Consider the following 24298-nt stretch of genomic DNA (forward strand, 5'->3'; position numbering starts at 1 on the left):
GAACACATCCCCTTTTGGTTCCAGTATACCTATACTAAAAAAAAGAAAAAGAAAAAAAAGAAAAAAAAACGCAGAAACAAAACTCAACAACAACTCCTGAAACAGATGATGGTTCTAAGGACAGTACACTTTCTGGGCAGGTCAGTATACATGCAGGTAACTCAGCACATACACGCTTTACCCTTTGTGCCATATATTTGTTCGTGGATTCAAGTTTTCAAGATAACAGTAACAAACAGAAGTATTACATTTAAACCAGATTTCATTTCAGAATACAGTTCTTACAAGACTGCTACAAAAATTTTAAGTATTTCTGGGAAAAACATTTCACAAGTAAATGTAAGAATTCATTAAATATTTAAATATAATCAATTGAATATATGTCAGAAATAGTCCATTGCTTCCTGGAAAAAAAAAAGAAAAAAGAAAAAAAAAAAGAAAGAAAACTTTTTCTGGTATGCAAGTGTTCATTTGCCCTTTCACTGTAAAAATCTTCAGTACAGTAGAATTTTTCTCCTATTGAATGTATTGTGCACCTAAAAATCTAAAAATTTTAATTTTCTTAATGCCTAGGATTTTTTGCATGTCATACTAAGTTTAACATACCAAGTAAAAAGTATATCCTGATTTGTAACATTGCTTTTCTAGCATATTACAAAATAAAAAGGAAGCAGAACAGAGTGTTCAAGCCAAGAAAAAGTGATAGGTGGGTAGAATACACCTTACAAATATGTAAGGTGAAAAGCAATAAAAGGCTGCGGTCTTGCAGAAGGTTGTGTTTTGTTTTTAACCAAAGCCTTAGTAATTCATCGACGTCTGTCAGAAAAGAGAGTAAGAAAAAAAGCTCATATGACATATTCTTTTAATCATTGTGACAGTAAGAATAAATAAAAGAATGTAATGGCATCTCAGCCTTAAAGGAACAGATCTGACATTACTCTCCCAAGCTATAACGAATAACCTTCCTCTTCTTTGCAACACGTACACGTTTTCAAATATGGTGAATACTATGGCCTATTATTACAGATTATCAGTATGTTTTGCAACCAACAGAAGTTTAACCAAGTGCAATTCTTGCCCCATGCAGTCTATCATCCAGTTTAGAGAATCAAAGAGAAACTTTTGCAGATCCTTTCTTTCAGTTACACTAGATCAACTTAGCTTCTAAGCCATGATAGAATTTGTAAATCCCAATTTTATATGTTAATTTTTTCGTTCTGTCACAAAAGGAAATGATACCTTCATTCCGCGTAAGACATTTGTACACGTTACGGGGTTGCTTTCCTTTGCTGGGTGTGGCGTCTTCTCTTTTGTCCACTCCCCATGGGAGAATTGCAGGCACAATGCCACTGTGTTATTTTAATAAAATCATGTGTACTGTGTATATATGTACTATGAGCTGTGTGTTTGTATTACAAAAGCAAGACCAAAGAGATGTGATCTGACTTATGGAAGGCGTTGAGAACTGTACCATCTCTTAATTCCTGTGGGAATCTGTTCTAGACTGCTCCGCTGATTCTCGAGGAAGCTGTTCCCTGCACTGATAATATTTTAACTTTATGATGGAAAACTCTACTGTGATCTAAAAACTACTTTATTAGCCAGAGCCTTCCTTCTGCAAGTTTAGAGAATTATTTAGGTGCCCAAGTACCTTGAAGTGACAGAAGATGCAGCATTTTACTTCATGAGAAATCACTGTAATATTTTAAATCATTTTGATGTTGGTGGTTATTTGTTGCTGAAAATATTCACTGAGAGCCTTCACATAAAGAAAATAAATATTAAAGGTTATTTGTTAATAATTACTCCTAAATTTATTTCTCCTTCAAAATATTTTAATCTAGTATTTCTTTAATTCCTCATTTAACAGTTACCTGGTATTACAATAACAATTTTCCTATCTGTTCTGATGATAAAAATCTGTCACCAATCACAAAAGCCAGAGTCACAAAAGACCTGATGAATGACAGAAAGAAGTCAGTTTAGACTTGCGGACATGCAAATTATTTAAAACATCTCCCTGACCTAATCAGGATTAGTCTCCCATTTCATTAGACCTTGGGGTTAAATAAATAAATAAATAATAAATAAAACAGTCCCTGCCCTATACGGCCTGTAGTGCTTTTCAGATAAGGGGCAATAAGTGGGCTTAATGATAAGGAACTGGGATACTGGAAACTGAATGATAAAATGTAGCAAACCCCACAATTGGATAATTTTTATTTAGTTAGTTACATCAGTATCTCTGAAGAAATAAAAAGCTTAAGTTATGGAAGTCCCCTCATGTACCCAATATACCAAGCAGCTCTCACTAGACGATTTCTTACAAAGTCATGAAAACAGTATGACTTTTGAAAAAAAAAATGGAGCAGCACGAGTTAACTGTTTCAGGCAGAATTTCTCATGTGTCCAGGAGTGGTGGTGTCCACTCCTGAAGCCTGAGTGGCTCCCTTCAGCAAGGGAGGAGAATGCCACGCTCTTCTGTGCCACAATAAATCTTACTGAGCATAATCAATAACGTGTACTTCCTGAATTAATAACGGAATAGCAGACTCATAATAAAGAGCATCATGGTCTTGATCTAGCTACTTTTCAACAGATGCATAAGCGTGCCCAAGAAGTTGATAAGCAGAAAATCAGAAAACTCATAGGAAGAGTTAGGCACTTCCCACTTAAGGAGATCTATTATGGGGGGGGGCAGAAGAAGAAGAAGAAGAAGTCTCCTGTTCATTTCCATTAAATTTAGAACTTGAGAGCACTTCAAAGGAAGAAATTGAAATGTTTTCAACAAGCCTCTTAAAAAGTACTCTGTACCAGAAAGTAATATATGATCTGTTACAGATTTTAGCTCTCAGCTGAAATTTGAAGAGAATATATAGCAAATACTAACTAAACAAGATTACACTTATAAGCAAATATAAACAAGTCTACTTCTTCAATTTTAACAATAATTAGCCTTCATCCAACCACTCTTGAGAAAATGTTAAAGCAATACAGAGGAAAATCTCTTTGAGCCCTCACGCTTGACATTAGCTGACAAGAGTTACAGATATTTTTAAAAATGACACTGTATTTTATGTTGGCTTGCTGCTAGGATAGTGCACTGCATAGTTCTTGTTTAATAGCAGCATTCAAATCCAATGCTATTTTTCCAAATCAAAAATGTTCTTTTAGTTACCATCTTCATAAGCTCATTTGAGCTACTAGAAAACTGATCTGCTGAAAACAATAAACTAAAAATGATGAGCTGCAGGCTGCTTAAAAATGAACACCATGAAAATGCACTTCTGCAGTGAATATAAACTCACTCCTATAGTTAATAAACCAACAAAATAAGTCCAAGAACTGAAAGTGATATAACAATTATGATAAAAATTCTACTTTTCAACAGAAATCATGGTGGGAATCATTATTCATAACTTATTTCCCTTAAAGTTAGGGACAGAAACATAGCTAAGTACTAATGCTCCATTGAGCTGGCATACCATTCCTCAGATAATACTCTTTCTAATGCTATGAGAAAAACAGTGCTCAACCCCACTGCAATATCATAAGCTGTCATAATACTAACCAGTCATTAATTCAAAATCAAGGATAAGATAAAGAGAACAGAATAAAATATTTAAAGAAAGGAAAGTCAAATTGACTCTAAGAGCTTTCTTTCATTTTAGGAGCTCTATTCTTTTCCTACATACATCTATCTAATTTAAAAATATGTATTTCTTACTTTATTAGAAAAAGCAAGTCTTGAAGCTCAGTGTAAACAAGCCATGCATAAAAATTAAGTATGGCTAGATTCTTCATCCCATTTAAAAGGTCACTTAAGTTCACAAGACACCTGCTGCAAATGCCCTTGATTAAAAAAAAAGAATGTCATCAGCAAGAGTGTGGTTAATGCCTGTATCTACAGAAACACTAAACAACAAACAGCTGGACCAGAAAGTTATCACCACGTTCAGATTTTTGTTTTACTTTGAACACAACTGATGTAAGTTTTCGAGGTACAGAATAAAACAGCACTATTTCAGAGGTCAAATTTTCAAAGCTCGGTGGTTTCCACTACAAAGAATCATTTTTCTATACTTCAAATTAGGAACAATAGGACATGCTAGAGGCCAAACTTTTGAAAATCTCACCTAGAGTATAAGACATGTTTATAGAAGACTAAGAAGAAGTCAAGCAACATAGCACACATTACCAATCACTAATTTTGGGTAAGCTGAAAGAGAAACAGTTTTCCAAGGTTGGGATCTTCTTCAGTGCTCTTTCCTTCCACTAAGGTATTTTTTGGAACCAAATGGCAAATTTCAATCAGGTTTGACAGAAAAGTAGCAGTCCCAAATTGTTACGTTCCTATATTTTCACAAAAATAGGAGTCAAGTAGTGAAGAAGGATCGTATCAGTGCTGTCACTGAGGAAAGGCTTCCATGAGTTCCATCCCAGTTATACACCACAGAATATACAGGAGTGGGAGACAGTATGAGTGCCTCAACCACATGAACAGTTCTCCTGGGACAGAAGAAAATCAAATTAGAAGATATAAACCTATTGGAAATCAAGTTCCAGACTATTGCTGCTCATGGAACTAGTCATTTAAGTAGTTCAATCCAGGATCCTTTTCTCTCATAACTTTTGTATTAATCCAAAGTCCATCAATCTCATTTTAAGAGAAGTACTATACTTAAATACTATGTGAGATACTCTATGATCATAAAAGATAATATTTTGATAGGAAATAATGTTCACTGTTGTTTCCTAAAACACAAGACGCACGCTCTTTTCATCAGTCTTACACACTTCCTTTCAGAGATGGTGGCTGCTTAGAAGAGCAGGTAGTTCAGCCTTTGTGAGCCTCTTCATTCCACAGTATCTCTAACAGCAAACGCTGGTGTGGATACCAACCGTGATAGTATTTCTCATGACATGAACTTCAGCCCACCTGGAACTGGAATAAAACTATCAATCTTGCCCAGAGAGGCAAAACAGACACCTGATAATAAGTTATTAGTCTAGTTCAAACCAAATCAGCAACACTCCGGTGAAAATCTAGGACAGTCTTCTGTAAAATCAACCTGATGCCTAGTCTTACTGATATGTCCTGCTGTAATTAAGTGAAGGATACTCTTACAGCAGCTTACGCAGTTTACCTAACTGTGACAATACGGAATTTCTCTTACTGAGACTTCACAAAGGCAAACAGTAACAACTAAAAGAAGCAATGCTTTATATTCCAAAAGCATTTAATGCACTTCAGCTGTCAGACTGAAATACGTCATCTTAAAACAGGGCAAAAAAAATAACCAGAGAATAAAAAAGATGTATTAAACTATAAGTAGTAAATACAACTAATACCCAAAAAGAGATCATGTTTTAAATCATTTTCATATTGGTTCATTTTCATTTTTAAGGGACATCAAAAAAATGCAGAAGAAACAGTGAAACAATATATTCTATGATATATTCCTGTCTTCATCCATTTGTTTTGTCTGGCTTCTGTGTTATAACACATTGTAGGAGTTGGAAAAAAAATATACAACTCTTATAAAAGTAACATTTACCCAACAGAAAAATATTGCTCTTGTTCTGGTTCACCTACTTCCATTTTTATGTTGTAGTTCTGGCCAAGAACACTCTCCAGGAGTTCTTTGATCGTCTGGTCTGAAAGAGATGGAGAAGTAGACTGCAGGGAAGCAATTATTTCATCAATAGACCTTGCAACCACTTTCACAGGCGACGCTGGTGTGGAAGTAGGCTCTTTAGGTTTGCTCTGCTGGAAGTTCTCGTATATTTTTGAACCGTCTGGTCTGGTCACATCTCTAGCCTCTTCCAACTGTTCTTGAGCAGACCTCACACTTGGCTGCTTGCTTCTTTTTCTCAACATTCTGCCTGATTCATCGTCTAAGTCTTGCTGATTTGCTTTTGAAATCACTCTACTTCTCTTCTTACAGTCTACCTTGCTTAATTTTTCCTTTATTGAAATATTTTTATTTGAATTAGAATCTGTTAAGTTAACTTCATCACTACCTTTAATCACAGTTTTTATTTCTTTAGTTCCATTTCTTTTTATATTCTGTGCACTCATCTTTGGTATATGCACTCTATCCTCTATTTTATTAACAGCTTTTGCCTTTTGTAATGAAGTGGGGGAATTATTAATTAATGGTCCTGCACAAAAATTAGACCTACAATAACTCAGCTTTTGAGGTGGTGCTGGGTGCTTAGCCATAATTATTTTTTTAGTGGTACCTGCTAACGATGCTATTACTGGCAGTTTTAAAGTTGTACTTTCATCACTACAACTGCCATTTTCTGTGTTCACTTTTTCAGAGCGACTTCTCTGATTTTTATCAGCACTGTCCTCTTCCACAGATTTATTTCTTTGAGCCATCATGCTAAAATCTGAAGTTTTTTTCATGTCTCTTCCTTCAGAAGATATCCTTACTTTCTGTGAACTTGAGAAGGCCCCCTGAATTAATTAGGAATATTTTTATTTACATTCACGACAGGTTTATGTGGACTCCTTGTCTTTTGTGGACCTCAGGAGAGGGTAACACAACACAGCTGATCCGGTGTGAAACCTTCCCGTAAGGCCTGCGTGGCCCCGTGTCCAGGGGCAGCAACTACAGCCTGTTTGGCTTCCAGACCGCCCCACCGAGACTCCTCGCATACAGCTTCGTCTTCCTTAACGACATTCGGCTCCCGCAGGCAGCTCGGTCCGACGCGCTCGTGTTTTCCGGCCGTTTTCTCCTTCCGCGCGCGGCCCGTAAGGTAAAGCAGATCGGGGTCTTGCGTGACCGGCAGGGACCGCGGCCTTGCAAAGACGGCTGCGCTTCGGCAACGGCCTCAGGGATCTCCACAAGGCCGCCCCGAGCGGGAAAAACAGAGCAACAGCAACCAGCACTTCAGCTAAGGCGGCCGCCCGAACACTCCCGTCTCCGGGAGCGTGAACCGGAATCAGGCGAAACCTCCCGGCGGGGCGAGCCCAGACCCACGCCTCGAGGCCCTACTCACGCCACGCTCTCCCGGAGCGGAGCCGGGAGCCCTCGGGGCTCTGCCCCGAGCAGCCCGCGGGCCTAATCCCCGCGGGAGCCGCCCCCAAGCCCGGCCCCGGCGGGAGCAGCGCGGCGCCGCGCCGCGGCTCCCTGCCCCCCGCCGGGCAACGGCGGCGACGAGCCCTGCCGCGGGAGGAGCCGGATCCGGGATCCGGGATCCGGGCTCCGCTCAGCGCCGCCGCCCTGCAGCGGCGGGCGGGGCACGGACGCGCTCCGTAACCTAGCAACGGGGCCCGGCCGGCGGCGGGGCGCGCAGCGCCGCCTGCCGGCGGGGAGGGCGCGGCGCAGCCGCCGCCACGGCCGCGGGCGCGGCCTGCGCCCTGAGGGGAGCGGGTCTGCGGCGCTCCACGCCCCGCACACGCGTGGGGGTTTATCCCTGCGTGGACACGCGCGCGTTGCGGAGCCGAGCGCCAGAGAAATGTTCGGGCTGAACCCTAAATCGCCGCAGCCCGCGAGGAGGTCGTCCTCGGCGTGCGGAAAACCTCCCGCTGCTGCTGGCCACCGCCTTTTCCAACCCTTTTTTTAAAAAAAAAAATTCCCTGGAAATCAAGACATTGATGGGATTTAGTGCATCACACAACGCAGTCACTTCTTAGCAATTACATATATATTTTCCCTTACTCCAACCTGCAGACTGAGCTGGGAGATGGAAGCCAAACTCGGTTCGTCTTCGGCCCTTGTGTCCTCGTTAATAAAGTAACCTGAACCGCTCAGGATTGCCTGCGACGGGACAGCCTGCGTGTCAGACTCCGTAAACTGACCGGCTTTGTGCTGCTAACATGAGCAAAAGTCCGAAATCAGGTCTCGGGGCGGAATTCTGCGTTTTTCGGCTTTACCATCAAACTTTAGGAAAGAATTTTTTTTAAAAAATCAACATAGCAATTATAAGAAAAGCCAAAGACCCATATCAATAGGGCCGTGGGTAGAAATACGGCACAAACGTGCAAGGACGCGTTGAGTGGGCGCTCGGGAAGACTGGCGACGCGAAACGTCTTAGGGCGCTGAGTGGAAAGAAAGGTCATTTTCCGTGTCAAAAGTTGAATCTAAACTCAGAGCGGCAGCAGCTTTCCAGGAGTCTCTGGGCTGCAAAAAAAAATCACTTATTTTTGTTATCCACTTGCATCTTTTATGGTGAATTTAAATGATTTTTTTTTCAGTTTGGGTCCCCAAACAGCCGTGTGAGACCAAAGAACTGTTGTTCTACCTATATTGGATTCAAATTAGTCACTTAACTGATTGAAGTTCGATCTTCGCTGTTCCAAGAGGCACGTGTCTTCTCTTTTCCTGTTTTCCTTCGTAGTTTTAAGATGCATTTGCTCCCTACTTGTATTCCTGCAGTTCAAGGGGGTTGCCAGTCTACTTCTTGCAAAAGGTGCCCACAGACAGCCCACTTTTAGCTTACTAATGTAACTAAGGGCTTGTTAAAGACAAAAAATTCACCAGCCTGTCACATTATATTCTAATATAACAGCAATTTTTTTTTCTATTGCTAGCAAGCTAACTGATTAAAGCTCTCTAATGCAACCTAGGAAGCCTATGTACTTGCTGTATAATTTATTTCTCCCTTCCTGTTTTCTTCCCTTCCAAAAAGATTTGTTTCAATTTACTTAAACAGTAAGTAATGTCTCAAATATTTAGTTCACCTAGAACAGCACTGATCAGTTCCGGAAGAGAAGGAGCTGGCTGGGATGTTAACGTGTTGCCATCCATGCAGTGCATTGGGGTTTTCTCTCTCGTGTTTCGGTTACATTGAGGCTCTCCCTGCTGTAGATCACCACCACTAACAGAAAAAGCAGAAAGCATGAGTCACAGTCTTGCCTCAACCTCTCTTCTAAGCTATGGTTTTCATGTCAGGGCTCTAGGGTGGTAGTGAAAGTTTCTATCTACACCAAGTCAACTGCATTACTAAAGCTCCACCTAAACTAAGCTCTGTCTACCTATCTGCCAGCTGAACTTGGTTGAAAGCATCCAAAAGAAGGCTGGGTCTGGGGAGGATCCCTGTATAGAGAACATATAAAAGTTTTTTTTTTTAAGAGGAAGCTTAAAATATTGAAAGATAGAAATCTACAAGGAGTGGAGAAATATAAACCAAGCTATAAAGGCATAAGCAATGTTATAGCCAGCTTATAATTCTGCATGTGGAATGATGACCGCCGTTAGGCCTAGAGCAGATCAGCAACAACAAAGACTGTTTGCTTTGAGACATTAATTGTGAGTTCGTCAGCTCTAGGTATTTCCTCTTGCTTTCATTTCTAAGAGCATGGGGGGGGGGGGTTCCATCTGTTTAAAGGGCTGACATTCTCCCACTGCTGTTTGCAAGGCTGGGATTTTCCTTCAGTGCAAGTCAAGCAAAATGATTGCTGAAAGGACTCCACGAGGGAAAACATATGTTCATGAATATAAGACAGCAAGACTGGCTTAGAGCTGAAAGAAACATCTTTACCAATTTAGGAATGATAACACAAATAATATTCCATGCCTTCTGACTCTGAGCTGAAGAGAAGGCCTATTACCCAAATTAACCAAATACCTTGAGGAATGCCAGAACTGACTAATTCTGGGAATGAGGAAGAGAAACTGCAAAATAAATGACTGGATTAGCAGCCAAGCAAAAGAACAAGGAAAAGATGGAGGAAAATCTCCAAAGCATTTGTAGTAGTATTGAGCTGTGTCTTGGTAATACTAGTGAGCATGGCAGTAGGATCAAATATTATGCTGTCTGGGTGGCAGTAACTGATTACTGATTCATTTTAGGGGAAAGAAGAAAAAATGGCCATAAAACATGCAGCTGAAATGGTAATTACAAAAGGTGAGTTTCAGCTGAGTCAGTGCGAAGTGCAAGACACAGTAAATAGTAATACTCCTCCTTCTCAGATACAAACTTAACTTGGGGAAAGACAGAGGAGTTTACCAACAGGACCAACTCCACTTTCCACCTCGTGTCATGTGCAGCACACAGCTTCTAAGTCTAGCTGCAGCCACACAGCTACGCAGTCTGTTTTTATCTCCCACTGTGCTACTGCATAGCCTTCTCCACACATTCTTTGAGAGTAACTCTGCATTCATTCCTCCTGGCACTTCAGAGATCCTCGCATGAAAAGTCCCCAATATACAGGAATACAAGGGAAGCTTTTTTCTTTTCCCCAGGTATTAACATGTGCCAGTTTCTTAATCATCACAGTGATGCTTGAAGCCTGGAGGTGTATTTTTATTAACATGAAGTATTTAGTTAAACAGGATAACCCTCATCTCTGCAGCTTGCAAAGTCCAAAATTTAATCAGTAGTTGAATCCTTATGCCCAGAAAATGGATCCAAATCTGGAAAACCTTGTGCAAATTTAGTCCCTAGGTACACATTATTCTTCTTCTTAATTAGGCCTCACGAGATCACTAAGCTTTCTAATATCACATAAATTGTATCATCTCAGTTATTAGGCTAATAGACTAAGGAAGGTTTTATTCTTTTTAAGAGAAAAAGTGGTTGTTAAAAGATTGTTCAATTGATTGGAGAAAGTCTGAAAACACAGTTTCTTGTCTCCTAGACTGGCTGTGCTTCACACTATGTAGGAAATCCCACTCCGAGTGCACTTCATTGCTATGTCCCAAGTTCATGCTGGAATGAGATTTAGATGCATCTGGTCCCCCACATGCTTTGGAAGAAAACTTTACTAATTTGCCTGTGACTTGCAGTTGGATCCTTACTAGATGTTAAGCCCGGCTTTGGCATCATTTCCCAGCTGGCCATGAAATCTTTTCCACTTGAAAAAGTCTAAAATCCCAACAGCCCTGCTGAGGGATACTGATCTCTCTCTTTCGGTACACTATAGCCAAAGTACAAATCTACCGTACCCCAAACAGCAGTAAGCTTCCTTAAAACCATTCTCCAATGCAACAGTTCCAGTAAGGATAACAGCACATTTACACATACACTTTCAGCATGTTAAGTAACATTATCCCATTTTGGAGACTAAGAAATGGAACACAAATAGTTTGAATGACTTTTCTGAGCCCTCAAGCAGAATCAGTGGTTGTCTCATAACTGAATCCATGACTGTTACTACAATGTAGAAATAGAAAATCAGAAGTATGAATGCTCAAACTATGGGCTACTGTTTGCTCTTTTAGGGCATCAGCATGATTATTTTAATGTTTTTGGCACATATATATAAAATGGCCACAAATACTCAGAAAAAAAAAATCATTAATGATTTTGTTATAAGCTAAAATGCTTAGTGGTGAATTTTAGCCCCTGGGCATATAGAACATGAATTTTTCTGCAAGGTACACTGTGGGGATGGTAATCTATAGCAGAAGAGTAGCATGAACAGCTGGGGGGCAATATTCTTTTAAATCAATCGGGATAATTACTGAAAAACTTCTTGTTAGTTCCAAGGGTTTGATCCAACTCAGCTGAAGCAAATACTATTTTTTTTCAATGATCAATCTGTATTGAATCCATTGTGCAGCAATAGAAAGGTTTTGCGGAATTAGTACTATAAATTATACATTCAATCACCTTGTGAGTGCTGTAAGCATTGTCATTCCCCTAATCACTGTATCATATCTTTGATCCATGACAAATATGCTCACCCAGCCTCTGCTAATCTCCATTGTGACTGTGAGATATACATACTTGCCTATAATATACCAGCAAAAAGAGTTAAATTTTTCTTTTTCCTGTAATTTTGAGCTTTACTTTGCTTGTATGCCAACTTAAAACACATTATTAAACAATATCATTTCCTTTATGATTCAAAGTAGATAAAGAATTGGAAACAAGATGGAGCCCTTTCATTTTCAGACATATTTGTAATGAGAAAATGTTGTAATTTTGAGTGATTGTGAATCCCAAATATATTTTTTGGCATGGTGTGACTGTAATAGTTTCAAGTATATGCCATGTTATTACATAGCCTAAAAGAAATTATATGAGTTACCTCTAGAAGACCATCACATACAGCCTTTATTATAAGCACAAGGTCAGAGACACTCCTGGCTTTGAAAAAAAAATGTAAGCAATAAATGAAGAAAACACAGTTAAACACCTGCCAAAGTCTTTACTGGGTTCAGCCCTTTCCTTGCTTTCATTTTAAAATTCAACCTCATTATCTCTACTCTCCACTACCTCTCAGTTAATACAAAAGGTTTTTCAGTCTGCTAGTTCAGTCCAACTTTTCTGTTCTCTTAAGACAACAGCTTGGCTATGGGTATGTAGATACATATGCATGTGTTTGTAGCTCTCCTGGTTTCACAGCTGAAAACTCAGTGCTGTGGGACACAGGAATCCCACTTACCCCTAAGAAAAATCTTTGCATATCGTTGCTTCTTTGGCACAAAGGAAATGTCCTGCAAGTAGTGAGGAGAGGCATCTGCTGAGGCTGGAATTCCTGTGGAGTATAAGGGTAATGCTACAAGGAATTTCAGGACTTCTGGCAGAGGATGAGTAGTGAAGGGAATATTTCTTGCTATTAATCCTGTGAAAAGGAAAGGAACTGTTTGTCAGCCAGGTAGTAGGAAAGCCACCTCTTCCAGCTATGAAATTGTTAGGATGGAAGAGAAGATCTCTGTCTTTTAGAGGAGCTGGTCAGGTGTTGGATTCCCCCTCCTGATAACCCTATCAGTCACCACCTAAAAAGGAGTAGAACTCAAACTACATGCACTTCAGACATACTTAGGCAGCTGCCTTGCTGGTTGGGGAGATAAATTAAATTAGCCTGGCCTTGATTCTTCCTTGTCTGGCCAACTAGTTGCACAGACAAAAACTGATCCCACATGAAGGTGAAAGGGAAGGCACATTGTGTGCTAAGTGACCTTCCTCATGTCATTTCCTAAAATTTGCTCAACAGGGATGATGCTCCAATGCTTGGAGTAGTAGAAGCAACCCAGGCCAACAGCCACTCTCCATAATGCTGAACAGCTGTTGCTGCTGAGAAGCTCAGGATATGGCTCCATCTTCTGTGCAGGAGTGAGCAGGACAGAGTCCTAAAATGCTGCTGAATGCAGCCCTCCAATGGACACTAGTTGACTATCCTGTTTGATAGGGCTTGCTTATGATTTTGACGATATCAGTTGATATTCACCTTCTCATATTTCAATGCAAGGCTATGTTTCAATGCAAGGACATGTTATATAGGCCCTCTAGACATCCTGTTCTGGGGCAAATATCATGTTTTCTAGGCACCAGTTATTGCATGTCCGCTGATGGAGTAATGGCCAAAATGCTTCCATGTATGTGTGATCGTGCTATCAAACATCTCGCAACTGCTGGGCATCTCTTTTGGTACAACTCAAGAAAATGCTCAGTTATTACAGCCTGAATTAATTTGTGCTCTAGGAATTGCAAGATGGGTGAAGCTGTGGAATTGCTCCCTAGGGAGGGTTTTAAACAACCAGACTTGATCTTTTATATTTGATTCTTCGGAGCTGAAGCCAGCCAAGGAGAATCATTTATGATAGCTATTGCTCTCTCCCATGCTTTTCTATAAAACTACTGAAGAGATAAACAGAGAAATGAATAATTCTCAGCAGGCAATAGAGAACAGGGCAAACACTTTGGAAATATAGTGCTATGCAGTGAGAATACTGAGAAGAATTTCTCCACAGCCTCCACCTTTTTGTACAGGAAGACCAGTTTATAGAAGAGCTGGAGTATTATATTGACATGAATATTTCAAGCAATTGGTCAGCTCTCCATTTCTTGACCAGTGAAGTAATATTTGGCTTACATCCGTGAAACAGCTGTTCTCACAGAGAACTCACTGAAGTCTTCTGAGAACCAAGACTCGTGGAGAGCAGAAACACTTTGTTCCACTAGCAGATATTACTGGAAAAAGAGGATGAACTGTGGTCCATGAAGTCACTCGGTAAGCTTTAAAAAAAAAGTGATTTGAGGATTCATAAAAAAATCCTTCTCTTACCAAGCCTTTGTTTCTTATACCACTTTATATAGGTTGACTGAACTGACTTAATTAGTTTTCTTGCTTCCATGCATATTGAAAAATTCTGCATATGTTCAGAATGACCATATTTGTGGTTTGGGTAAGATTTCACAGAGTGGGTGCCCTACAGAACTACATGTATTTATCTCTGTGAATAACAGAATTTGCATCTCATCTGATACTTTCTTCCATGCCATATTACTACAGTTACTTTAAAATAAAGCAAAGCAAACTTTAAAACAAAACAAAACTTTCAAACAATGAGTAATAGTATCAGAATTGGTGTTCAGGATGAAGCAAACCACAGAGGCATTTCCATTCGCGTTTCTGTAAAACGTAACATAAATAATGTACCCAGTAATTGAAATAAACACCTCCGCTGCTGCTGTTGTTCCAAGTGAGAAACATCATATGCATTTTTGAGTACTGTTCGCTATTTTAATACGTTTCCCCAACCACACACTGCAGTGTGGGCATCCTGCCAACTAGAGTTCTGCAGGCAGCATAAACACGGCTAGCCGTACTCACAAAGAATAAAGTAATGGTATACATTGCATCACCTTTATCTAGTTCAGAACTATGTTGTTTACTAAAGAATAACTAAACAAACAAAAATCACCGGCTTCCTTACTCGCATTGCTGCAACAACGGGGTATCAACTTATTAGTAGTTTTTCATTTCTATTATTTGTGCTTCTTTCTCCTTTAACTGGTCTAGTACATGAGTATTGGGGTGGGGGGGCGAGTATTACTTCTTTTTAGGTCAAGAATGTCGCTCAGGACCTGATGCTGAATGACATCGAGAAAAAAATGAAATTAAAATGAAATGAAATGAAATGAAATGATATGATATGATATGATATGAAAATGAATGAAATAAATATCCAATAAAATAAAACAAAAATTAATTAATTAGTTAATTAAATAAATAAAATAAAGAAGTCGCTGCTGCAAGGAGCCGTGTCTCCAGCCATGACCCCCGCACCGCGAGCGAGAGAGCCGCCGGGCCGCCCCGTGGGGCGCCGTGGGAGCGCGGCGCGGCGCCCCGAGGGCGCGGCCCGGCACGACGGGGCCTGCGGAGGGCCGGCCGCGCCGCTGCCCTCCTGCCGCGGCAGCGGGCCAAGGCAGAGGGGCGGAAACTCCGCGGCCGGCAAACCAGGTCGCGGCCCTGCAGCCCTGCCCGCCGCGGAAGGGGCAGCGGGAGGGCACGTCTGGTCCGCCCAGGCGCGGGGGCAGCGGGAGGGAAGGAGCTGCAGGAAGGAGAGGGGGCTGCTCGGGGGGAAGGGGATCGCTTGGGGGTCGCGGTCCCACATAAGTAAAATTCACGCGGAAAAGTCTCCTCACCTGTCTCGGCGAGAGGGAAGCAAACGCGCCCCGACCGCGTCTCACCCGCTCGGGAGCTGCCGGGGCCGGGGGTGCAGCAGCTCCCGCCCCGCCGGGGGGCGGAGAGGCCCGCGTCGGAGGCTCCGAGCCACCGCAGGGGCGCCTGCGTGGGGACCCCGCCGGCCCCACGCGTGGCAGGCTCGGGAGCGCAGAGCCCGCGCGGCTCGGTCGCCGTCGGGACGGGAAACGAGCCTGCGAGTGCGCCGACGGCCCGGCGCACCGTGGCGGAGCGAGGGGGCCCTCGGCGGGCCCTGAAACCTGCCCCGGCAGCGCCCCGGGCCGTCGGGGGCTCTCGGCGGGCCCTGAAACCTGCCCGGGGATCGCCCCAGGCCGTCGGGGGCTCTCGGCGGGCCCTGAAACCTGCCTCGGCAGCGCCCCGGGCCGTCGGGGGCTCTCGGCGGGCCCTGAAACCTGTCCAGGCAGCGCCCCGGGCCGTCGAGCTCCCCCTCTCCCGCCCTGCTACCTCCTGCTCCAAACGCCGAGAGCGTTCCCACCAGGTTACTGTTTGCTCGCTTGGACAGTGGAAGATTTGGGGGGTGAAAACAGGTAGAATAGGGTTTTCTCACTGCCAAGGGAGTTGTATCAGGAAGGAGAAGAAGGAGAAGGACAAGGTGGGCGAGACCAAGGGGTCCCACGGCGTTTGGGGCGCAGCTCCCCTCCTCGTTTCGGGCCCGCCTGCAAAGCCGGAGCTGGCAGCCCTCTGGCAAGAAGCAGATACGCTCTGAAACACGGGGGGGGGGGGGGGGGTGCCTGTGCAGTGCAGAGCGGGGAAGGCATCCCGACCCTGAAATAACCCCCAGCGCTTTCCCAAGACAGAGATCTGCTCCCGCACAGGCACTCCGGAGAGGTTCCCGTCGAGAAAAGGATGGCGTTTAAATAAAAATCGAGTCAGATTCTCCAGATTAAACCCCTTCCCATGGACGAGACCCCTCGGTCCGGCCCGGCCCGGCCCGGCCCGGCACCCGCAGCAGCGCGATTGCTAAAAGCGGTACGGAGCAGCTGCACAGCGTGGTGATAAACGGCCCCACTCTAGCGAGCTTGGGGAAGGGCTCCGTAGAAACCGGGCCGGGGCTAGCGTCGTCCTAGAGCCTAGCAAACACTTCAGGAGGTTAAACGCGTTTGGAGAGCTCCTGCCCGCTGCCGCTCGTCTTCCACCCTAGGAGAGACTTCCACCCCCCCGCAGCGGCGGCCGACGACAGGAGGCGCTGCGACTTTGCACAAGGCCCGGCCTCCCCCGCCTGGCCCGGCACGGCCGGGCACGGCCCGGCACGGCCCGGGCGCCGCGTCCGCTTGCAGCCCGCGCAGGGCGGCGCGAGCCCCGCGGGGCACCGCGCAGCGCCGCCCCGACGCGGCAGCGGGGCGGCTCCGCCGCGGGGGGGTCCTGAACGGGGCTGGAGCCCCGAAGGGAGCGGGTCGCCGCCCCGGGCGTGGGGGCAGGCGGAGAGCCCCCCCCCCCTTCCCCCCGTTTCGGCCTCTCTCGCGTTTGCCTCCGGGTTGTGGTCCCGTCTCCGTTCGTGCGGTCTGACCGTTTGGAAAAGTGCGCCTCTGAGCCGCTGCTTTTACCTTTCATATTTTGTTATGTCTTCAGCGACACAGTTTCATCCCTCGTTCTCGCCCGCCGATTCCAGAGTATTGTTTGTTGCAAGGATTTAACTTAATTCTGTTGCCAGATCTAAAGAGGATGAGGGGGAAAGAATAAAGAGATAACAGAAAATATATTTAGAGGACGAGTTAAAACATACTTCTCGCGGCCATGATAGGCTATATCTCATCAATTTAATCTTGGGTCTCTGAATAAGAAACTTTAAAAATCACATTTGTGATGGTGACGTGTCTGCAGATCGTTCGAAGACAAATCAGTGTGGAAGCAACTACGATCTTGGTGGACGATGAATATGTCAAACAGTAATTCAGAAACAGCTGTGTATTTTATTTTGTGTGGTAGCATATACAAACGTTTCTGAAAAGCTCAGGAAACTTTATTTCTCATTTAGATCCCTATTCCTCGGAAAGTTGTTTGGATTTGAGGAGAGGTGGTTGGTTTGTGTGTTTTGTTTGGTGGGTCCTTGGCTTTGGGTTTTTTTTTAATTATTATTATTTAATTTTTATTTTTTACTACCAGGCCATAAAAGTTCTAGCAGTGAGGTAGAAAACAAAACAAAACAAAAGCATAAAGGATATCTCAGGGAAACCCAAGAAGAGTCTGTGATCTTGACATCAGGTCGAAGAGCTGGCCACGGCAGGAATAGGAGAAGGGTGAATTAGAGCCCGTCTGAAAAGGCCGAGGGAGTCCCTCCATCCATATTATGAAGTGCTTTGACCCATGTCAGGTTGTTTTATTGCTGTTGTGGCTTTTCACCTTCCAGCCCATTTAGATTCCTTCTCCCCTGTTCTTTGCAAGAGGTCGGAGTAATGAGCCAGAAGTTACTAATGAGATATCCGCTACTTCTTCCTACTGCTGCTCCTGGGTGTCTGGCTCCAAAGAAGCTCTCTGGGCCGAAGGCTTTCCACCATAAAGACATAAAATGGTTCCAGTGACTCACCTGGTGTTTGCCAGGGGAAGGTTAATGTCAGTGGATCCGCATTCAAGCCTCTGTCCGTATTTATTGGGTGGCTCTAATGTTGTGTCTCAGCGCCGTGACTCACACCGTTTCTAAACGTGAAACACCAGAAGAGAAATATCATCATCATCATCGTCGTCACATGCACAGGCCGGCAGCCCAGCCCGAAGGACGAGATTTAGCCCGTGCGGGACTGCGGGGACCTGGGAGCCAAGACCTCCCGCCTGCAGCCAAAGTGCAGCACCGGCACCGGCCCAGCGAGCAGCTTTGAAGTGACCGGGGTCGGGGGGGGGGGGGGAGCAGGGGGGACATGTTGGCTGCAGGACTCGGGACTTTGGAGCACGTCCCAGCCATCAAGTTAAAGGAGCATCTGCTGGACTTCAGTAAATACAGCCCCTAATCTCTGGGGTTTAAGGCTGCACGGCCCTTTGCATTCCGTTCAAACAGCGGGGGCTGCCCTTCCCTTATCTGCCTCGTTTCATTTCCACCGAGCCCTCCCAGCATTTGTCCTGTGCCTTCCTCCCCCCTTCCCGAGGCTCCCCCCCCCCCACTCCCACCTCCGTCTCTCCTTCTTTCCCCACAAGCTTAAACCAATTACACTGCTTCGCAAATAAAGTGCCGCCCCGGGGGGAGTTGCGGGCGGGGGGAGCTGCCTTGTTTGCAGGTGCATCTCCGGCTTTGTAGGTGCGAACGCCTTTGTGCGGCGGGCAAATGGGGAGAGGAGGAGGAGGAGGAGGGTACTGCTGCGACGTAAGATCCACATCAGCTCAACTCCGCTCACATCCCAGCCGGCACTTCCTCACTTTCTCAACTGTCTCGCCCCACGCCGCTCCCTGCCTCCTTTTCGGCTTGTTGTAGGCGAGAATTCAGCACCCCCGTCCCCTCCTGCGAGCTGGCTCGCTGCTAGGTCGGGCTTTCGGGGCTCTTCTCCCTGCTGCCCGTCGCTTGCAAGAGGGCTGGATGGTTACACCGGGCAGGTTGGCTCCATAATGTTAGGGACTGTGAAAATGGAAGGGCATGAAACCAGCGACTGGAACAGCTACTACGCCGACACCCAGGAGGTGAGCGGATCCGGGGTCTGGCTCCTCCGCTGCCCCTCTGCAGGGGGAAGGGGGGTCGGGGGCAGGGCCGGCGGTCTGGGGCGGGGGGCAGCAACTGGGGGAAGCAGTTTGCACTACAGATCCTGCCAGTGCAAACGTGCGGGCGCCCGCCCGGCTCCTGCGCTGGAGCCTGCCAGCCTCCCGCGAGGAAATCCCCGAGCGCCCCGGAGGCGCCGCCGCGGCCGCGGGCCTGCGGGCACGGCCGGCAGCCGGCGCCGGGGCCGGGGCCGGGGAGGGGGGGACGGGACAGGGGGGCCCGAGCAGCCCCTAAAGGGCGAAACCTGCGCTGTCGGCGCGCCCTAAAAGCGCCCCGGCAACTCGGGGCAGAGGGGCCCGCGGCGCCGGTGCGTCCCGGCGAGGGGCTTCGCCCGCTGAAGCCGGGCGGGAGGAAAGAAGGGAAAGGGGGAGGGGGTGGAAAGAAGGAAAAATAAAACCCCCAAAAGACGTTTTTTCGGACTTTGCGAGGCGGCGTGGCGGCGGCGTGCGCTGCTGCAGCGGGCCGGCGGGCGGCGCTGCGGGGAGCGGCCCCGGGGGGGTCCCGGCCCCGAGGGGGGGGTCCCGGCCCCGGCCACCCCCCGCCCGCCGCCGCGGCCCCCCTGGGGCCGGCCCGGCCGCCGCGTGGAGGTGGCAGCACCGTGCACAGGAGCGGGGAGAAACGGCCCAAACGCGAAGGGACCGCAGAGGGCCGGGGCGGACGTGCCTCCCCCCCCCCCCCCCCCCGCCCCGGGTCCGGCTTTCGCCCGGTGCCGAGGGCGGCTCCGAAATCGGCTTCGCGGGGAGAAGTCGCCGCTTAAGCAGCACGGCCAGAAACCGCGAGGATTAACACGCGAGGAAGGAAGTGTGCAAGCGAGGCGGGCGGGCACGCAGCCGCGCTGCTCCGGCGCCCACGGGCACGCGGCTCCGCGGGCCCCCGCGGCGTGGGCGCGGGGCCGCGCGCCGCCACCGATCGCCCCCGCCGCACCCCGTGTGGCAGCGAAAAGGCCGCTAAAGCGCAAATAGGGGCCAGCTAAACCACCGCGTCGCTCCCACGCTCACTTACCCTCGCCGCCCTCAGTACCCACGAGCACGGAGCTGAGCCACCCTCTCCTTCGCTGCTTTTCGGTTTCAATCTTTTCTCGTCCCCCGCTATTTAATTTAAAACATAGCGCGGACGGCGTGTGGGGAACCCATCCCCGCTCTACGACCTCAGCTGATCACTATTCAATTAAAATAGTATTTATAAGCCCGTAGAATTTGTAGTAAATACTACCAAATATTACATTTTTTTAACCGTCGCTGAACGTCCTTTCCTTAGCCGTTTTGCCTTTGTTCGAGGTAAATCGGGAATATATCTGCGAGGTGGTTTCCTCTCCCATTAAACCAGAAGCCGTGGTGGGAAGCTCACTTTCCGGCTCTCGCTCTGGATTTTGTAGCAGTTCTGTTAGGAATAAGGGTGCTGCAAACTGTGCACATTAGGCGATAATAAAAAAAAAATCAAGGGCATGGAAAGTTTCGGCTTTTTACACTTCCAGAAAGTTTTCCTAAGTTTAAATGAAAGATTGACTTGATAGAAAACGCGTAGAAGTGGGAAGCTTTTCCGCAGATAAAGTGCGCAGCCCGGAGCTGTTTCGTTTTTTTGTGACGACACTATCATACCTTGTGCAAAAAAAGAAATTGAAATCCGCAGTGGAGAGGGGAGTGTGTGATATTATTGCTGAGAAAGCTCAGGCAGATGAATTTTGTCTTGGCACGGAGAGGGTATGTCCATAATTTTCAATATTATGCGGAATTTTGATATTTAGATAGCAAGGTGGGACACCAAATGTGTAAAACCGCTGGAATATCCATGAAGAAAACCTTCTCCTGGGGCTGACCCAGCCCGTAGCGAGGGTCTGCAGAGGTGCGGAGCTGTCTCGGGAGGGAAGGTTGTCCCTGGCACCCCGGTGAGCCCGCCACAGCGGGCGGAAGCCCTAGGCCCGACGGTAAACCTGGAGTGTGTTTGGTCCGAGCAGTCTCTCGGCAGTGTGGTATTTATAAATACGTATAAATATAAATTAGCCTTTTTATCCCACCAGCGGCCCGTCTGTGGGGATTTTGGGAAGCGCTTTCATGAGTGTCGAAGAAGCCAAAGGTGTCACTGGGGGAGAATTTTGCCAGGCGCGTTAGCTGGGACAGGCAGGGTCGGCTCTTCCTGCGGCACCGGCCCCAGCGGAGGGCAGGATCCGGCCCCAGCCAGGAGCTCGGAGCCACGGGGACCCCGCCTGCTCCTCTCTCTCCTAATATCCTCTCTCCGTCTCACTGCCCTAGGCCTATTCCTCGGTGCCCGTGAGCAACATGAACTCGGGGCTGGGCTCCATGAACACCATGAACACCTACATGACCATGAACACCATGACGACGAGCGGCAACATGACCTCCAGCTCCTTCAACATGTCCTACGCCAACACGGGGCTGGGGGCCGGGCTGAGCCCCGGTGCTGTGGCCGGCATGCCGGCAGGCTCTGCCGGCCCGGTGAACGGCATGCCGGCTGGCGTGGCCACCATGGGCACGGCGCTGAGCCCAGGCGGCATCAACGCCATGTCGGCCCAGCCGGCCCCCATGAACGGGCTCAGCCCCTACAGCAGCATGAACCCCTGCATGAGCCCCATGGCCTACACGCAGTCCAACCTCGGCAGGACACGGGACGCTAAGACCTTCAAGCGGAGCTACCCCCACGCCAAGCCGCCCTACTCCTACATCTCCCTCATCACCATGGCCATCCAGCAGGCGCCCAGCAAGATGCTGACGCTGAGTGAGATCTACCAGTGGATCATGGACCTCTTCCCCTACTACCGGCAGAACCAGCAGCGCTGGCAGAACAGCATCCGCCACTCGCTCTCCTTCAACGACTGCTTCGTCAAGGTGGCCCGCTCTCCCGACAAGCCCGGCAAGGGCTCCTACTGGACCCTGCACCCCGACTCTGGCAACATGTTTGAAAATGGCTGCTACCTCCGCCGGCAAAAGCGGTTCAAGTGCGAGAAGCCGGCCAACAGCAAAACCCCTCAGGAGGGCAGGAAAGATCAGGCCGGGGCCTCCAGTTCCAGCTCTAATTCCCCCCTGCACAGAGGCCACAATAAACCGGCGCAGCTGGACACTGCGACCTCCCTCTCCAGCTCCAACCCGTCCACCAGCCCCCAGTCTATGGACCACAGCGGATCGAGCACGGAGCTAAAGACCTCGGCCTCGGCCGCTTCCTCTACCATCAGCTCCGTCCCCGCCTTGGCCTCCGTCCCACACCCCCCTCACTCCTTAGCCCACGAACCCCAGCTGCACCTCAAAGGGGACCCCCACTACTCCTTCAACCACCCCTTTTCCATCAACAACCTCATGTCCTCCTCGGAACAGCAGCACAAGCTGGACTTCAAAGCCTATGAGCAGGCGCTGCAATATTCCTCCTACGGGGCGAGCCTGCCCGGCGGGCTGCCCCTGGGCAGTGCCTCCATGGCGGGCCGGAGCAGCATCGAGCCCTCGGCCCTGGAGCCCTCCTACTACCAAGGTGTGTATTCCAGACCCGTGCTAAACACCTCGTAGCTCTCCGGCCCGCGCGCCCGCCGGCGAGCCCCTCTCCTCTCCCCCTCCGCTCCTCGGCTTCCCCCTCTCCTCCTCTCTCTGCCCCCTTTCCCTCTCTCCGCCACAAACCGATGCGGCTGCGCACGCTGTGTGCCAAGGACTGTTACTCTAGAGCTGTCTCGCAACGCGTTGTGTGTTGTTATCCTCCACCTGCAAAGCTGACCGCGGCCCTCCTGTACATACCCCCGCCGCCTCCTCCCCGGAGACCCCTATAGCCTTTGCAGGATGTTATGGAAAAGAAAAAAAAATTGTTAAGCTTGTAAACTACTCGTTTGTGCTTTCCACCTCGGCCCTAGCCCCCCTCTCCCTTTCTGTGCTCTATAATCTCATGTAAGTTTACAGGTATGTGGCAATACTTTAACAATACGGAGATGAAGAAGTGAGTAGACGTTTAAGGCTTTTTTTAATTAAAAAGGCTTTGAAGGACAATACTGCTGTGAAGTAGCAAAACACTAAGAAAATCTCTAAGCAACAAGAGGACTATTTACTTTCTAGGATCATCCTTTTGATACTTGCAAAATAAACCTTCGGCTAGTACAACCCGCGTACATCCAGATGCTGTGGGTCGGATCCTGCACTCCCAAGGGGACCAACCGGAGCTTTGGAGTGCAGGATGCGACCCTTATTTTTTTTTTTCCAAGTGTTACCTGCCTTGGAATGTAGTGTAAAGTCACAAGAGGTCACAGCCGGTTGGGTATTTTTGTTTTCCTTCCCATCTGTTACCGAAGCTTCCCATCCATCAGGAACTCTCTTCAACATGTGGATGACATGCTTATTTAATTTCAGTGTCTTTTCATTGTATACCACCTAGAACTATCTGTGTATAACAAGGTCCTTCTCTTCCCACAGAAAGCATTGACTATTAAACCAATGTAAGGAAAAGAGGGGAGCTCTTTCACCCTCTCCTTCTGCAACTTAATAAATTCCACCCCCCAAATTTGTTGTGGCCATTTAATTATCGCCATTGATAGCTTGTTTCATCCAGTGTTAATGCACTTTCCACAGTTTTACACGGTGTTAGCATAGCCAGACGGGTTTTATTATTATTCCTGTTCGCTGTCTCAATGTTCTTAATTTATTGCATGGTTTATATTTTTTCTTTCTTTACAGCTGGAAATTGCTTTAAATGACAGTAAAAAGAATTACACATGAATTTAAGAAATTTTGTTAATTTTATAAATGTGATTGTAATTGAAAAAATATTTTGATTTAAAACGATAACTGAGAATTTAAGGCGTGAAGTATGGTTTTGATCATTTGCAGTTAAGGAATTTAAATAAATCAAATGTTAACAATGAACGAATTTCTGCTATTTTCTTTCCAAAAAATATATATTTTTTTCTCTATTTGTGCCGCGGAAGGAGACCGCTGGCGTGTGCAGTAAATGACACGTAGCCCCCAAAGGGCGGCTGTGAGGAGGAATCGCCTCCGCGGCAAAGCCTGCGCCGCGGGCCGGGCCGGCTCCGCGGCGGGCGGCCGCCTGCGGCAGCGCTGCGCGGGCTGCGCGGTGCGCCGGGCCCGCAGCGGCGGGCGCGGACCTTTCCCCTCTGCTTGCGGGATGTATCGAGGCTCCGCCAGCGGCGGCGGATTTATCTTTTTTAATTCACCGCGCAAGGGGGGGAGGAAATAAAAATGCCACGGGCGGGTTGTGCGACCTCCTCGGCGCTCTGCGGGGTT

The 24298-nt window shown here is 47.2% G+C and overlaps 1 protein-coding gene across 1 annotated transcript; it reads left to right on the forward strand.

The window, feature by feature from the left end:
* Positions 1 to 18922: 18922 nt before the first annotated feature.
* Positions 18923 to 22582, forward strand: FOXA1 (forkhead box A1). Its single transcript, XM_062577285.1, has 2 exons — positions 18923 to 18994; positions 21320 to 22582. Exons 1-2 carry the CDS (start codon positions 18923 to 18925, stop codon positions 22580 to 22582), a joined length of 1335 nt encoding a protein of 444 aa, XP_062433269.1.
* The last annotated feature ends 1716 nt before the right edge of the window (positions 22583 to 24298 follow it).

The sequence above is a fragment of the Rhea pennata genome, chromosome 5 (genome assembly GCF_028389875.1).
Source record: "Rhea pennata isolate bPtePen1 chromosome 5, bPtePen1.pri, whole genome shotgun sequence".
Lineage (NCBI taxonomy): Eukaryota > Metazoa > Chordata > Aves > Rheiformes > Rheidae > Rhea > Rhea pennata.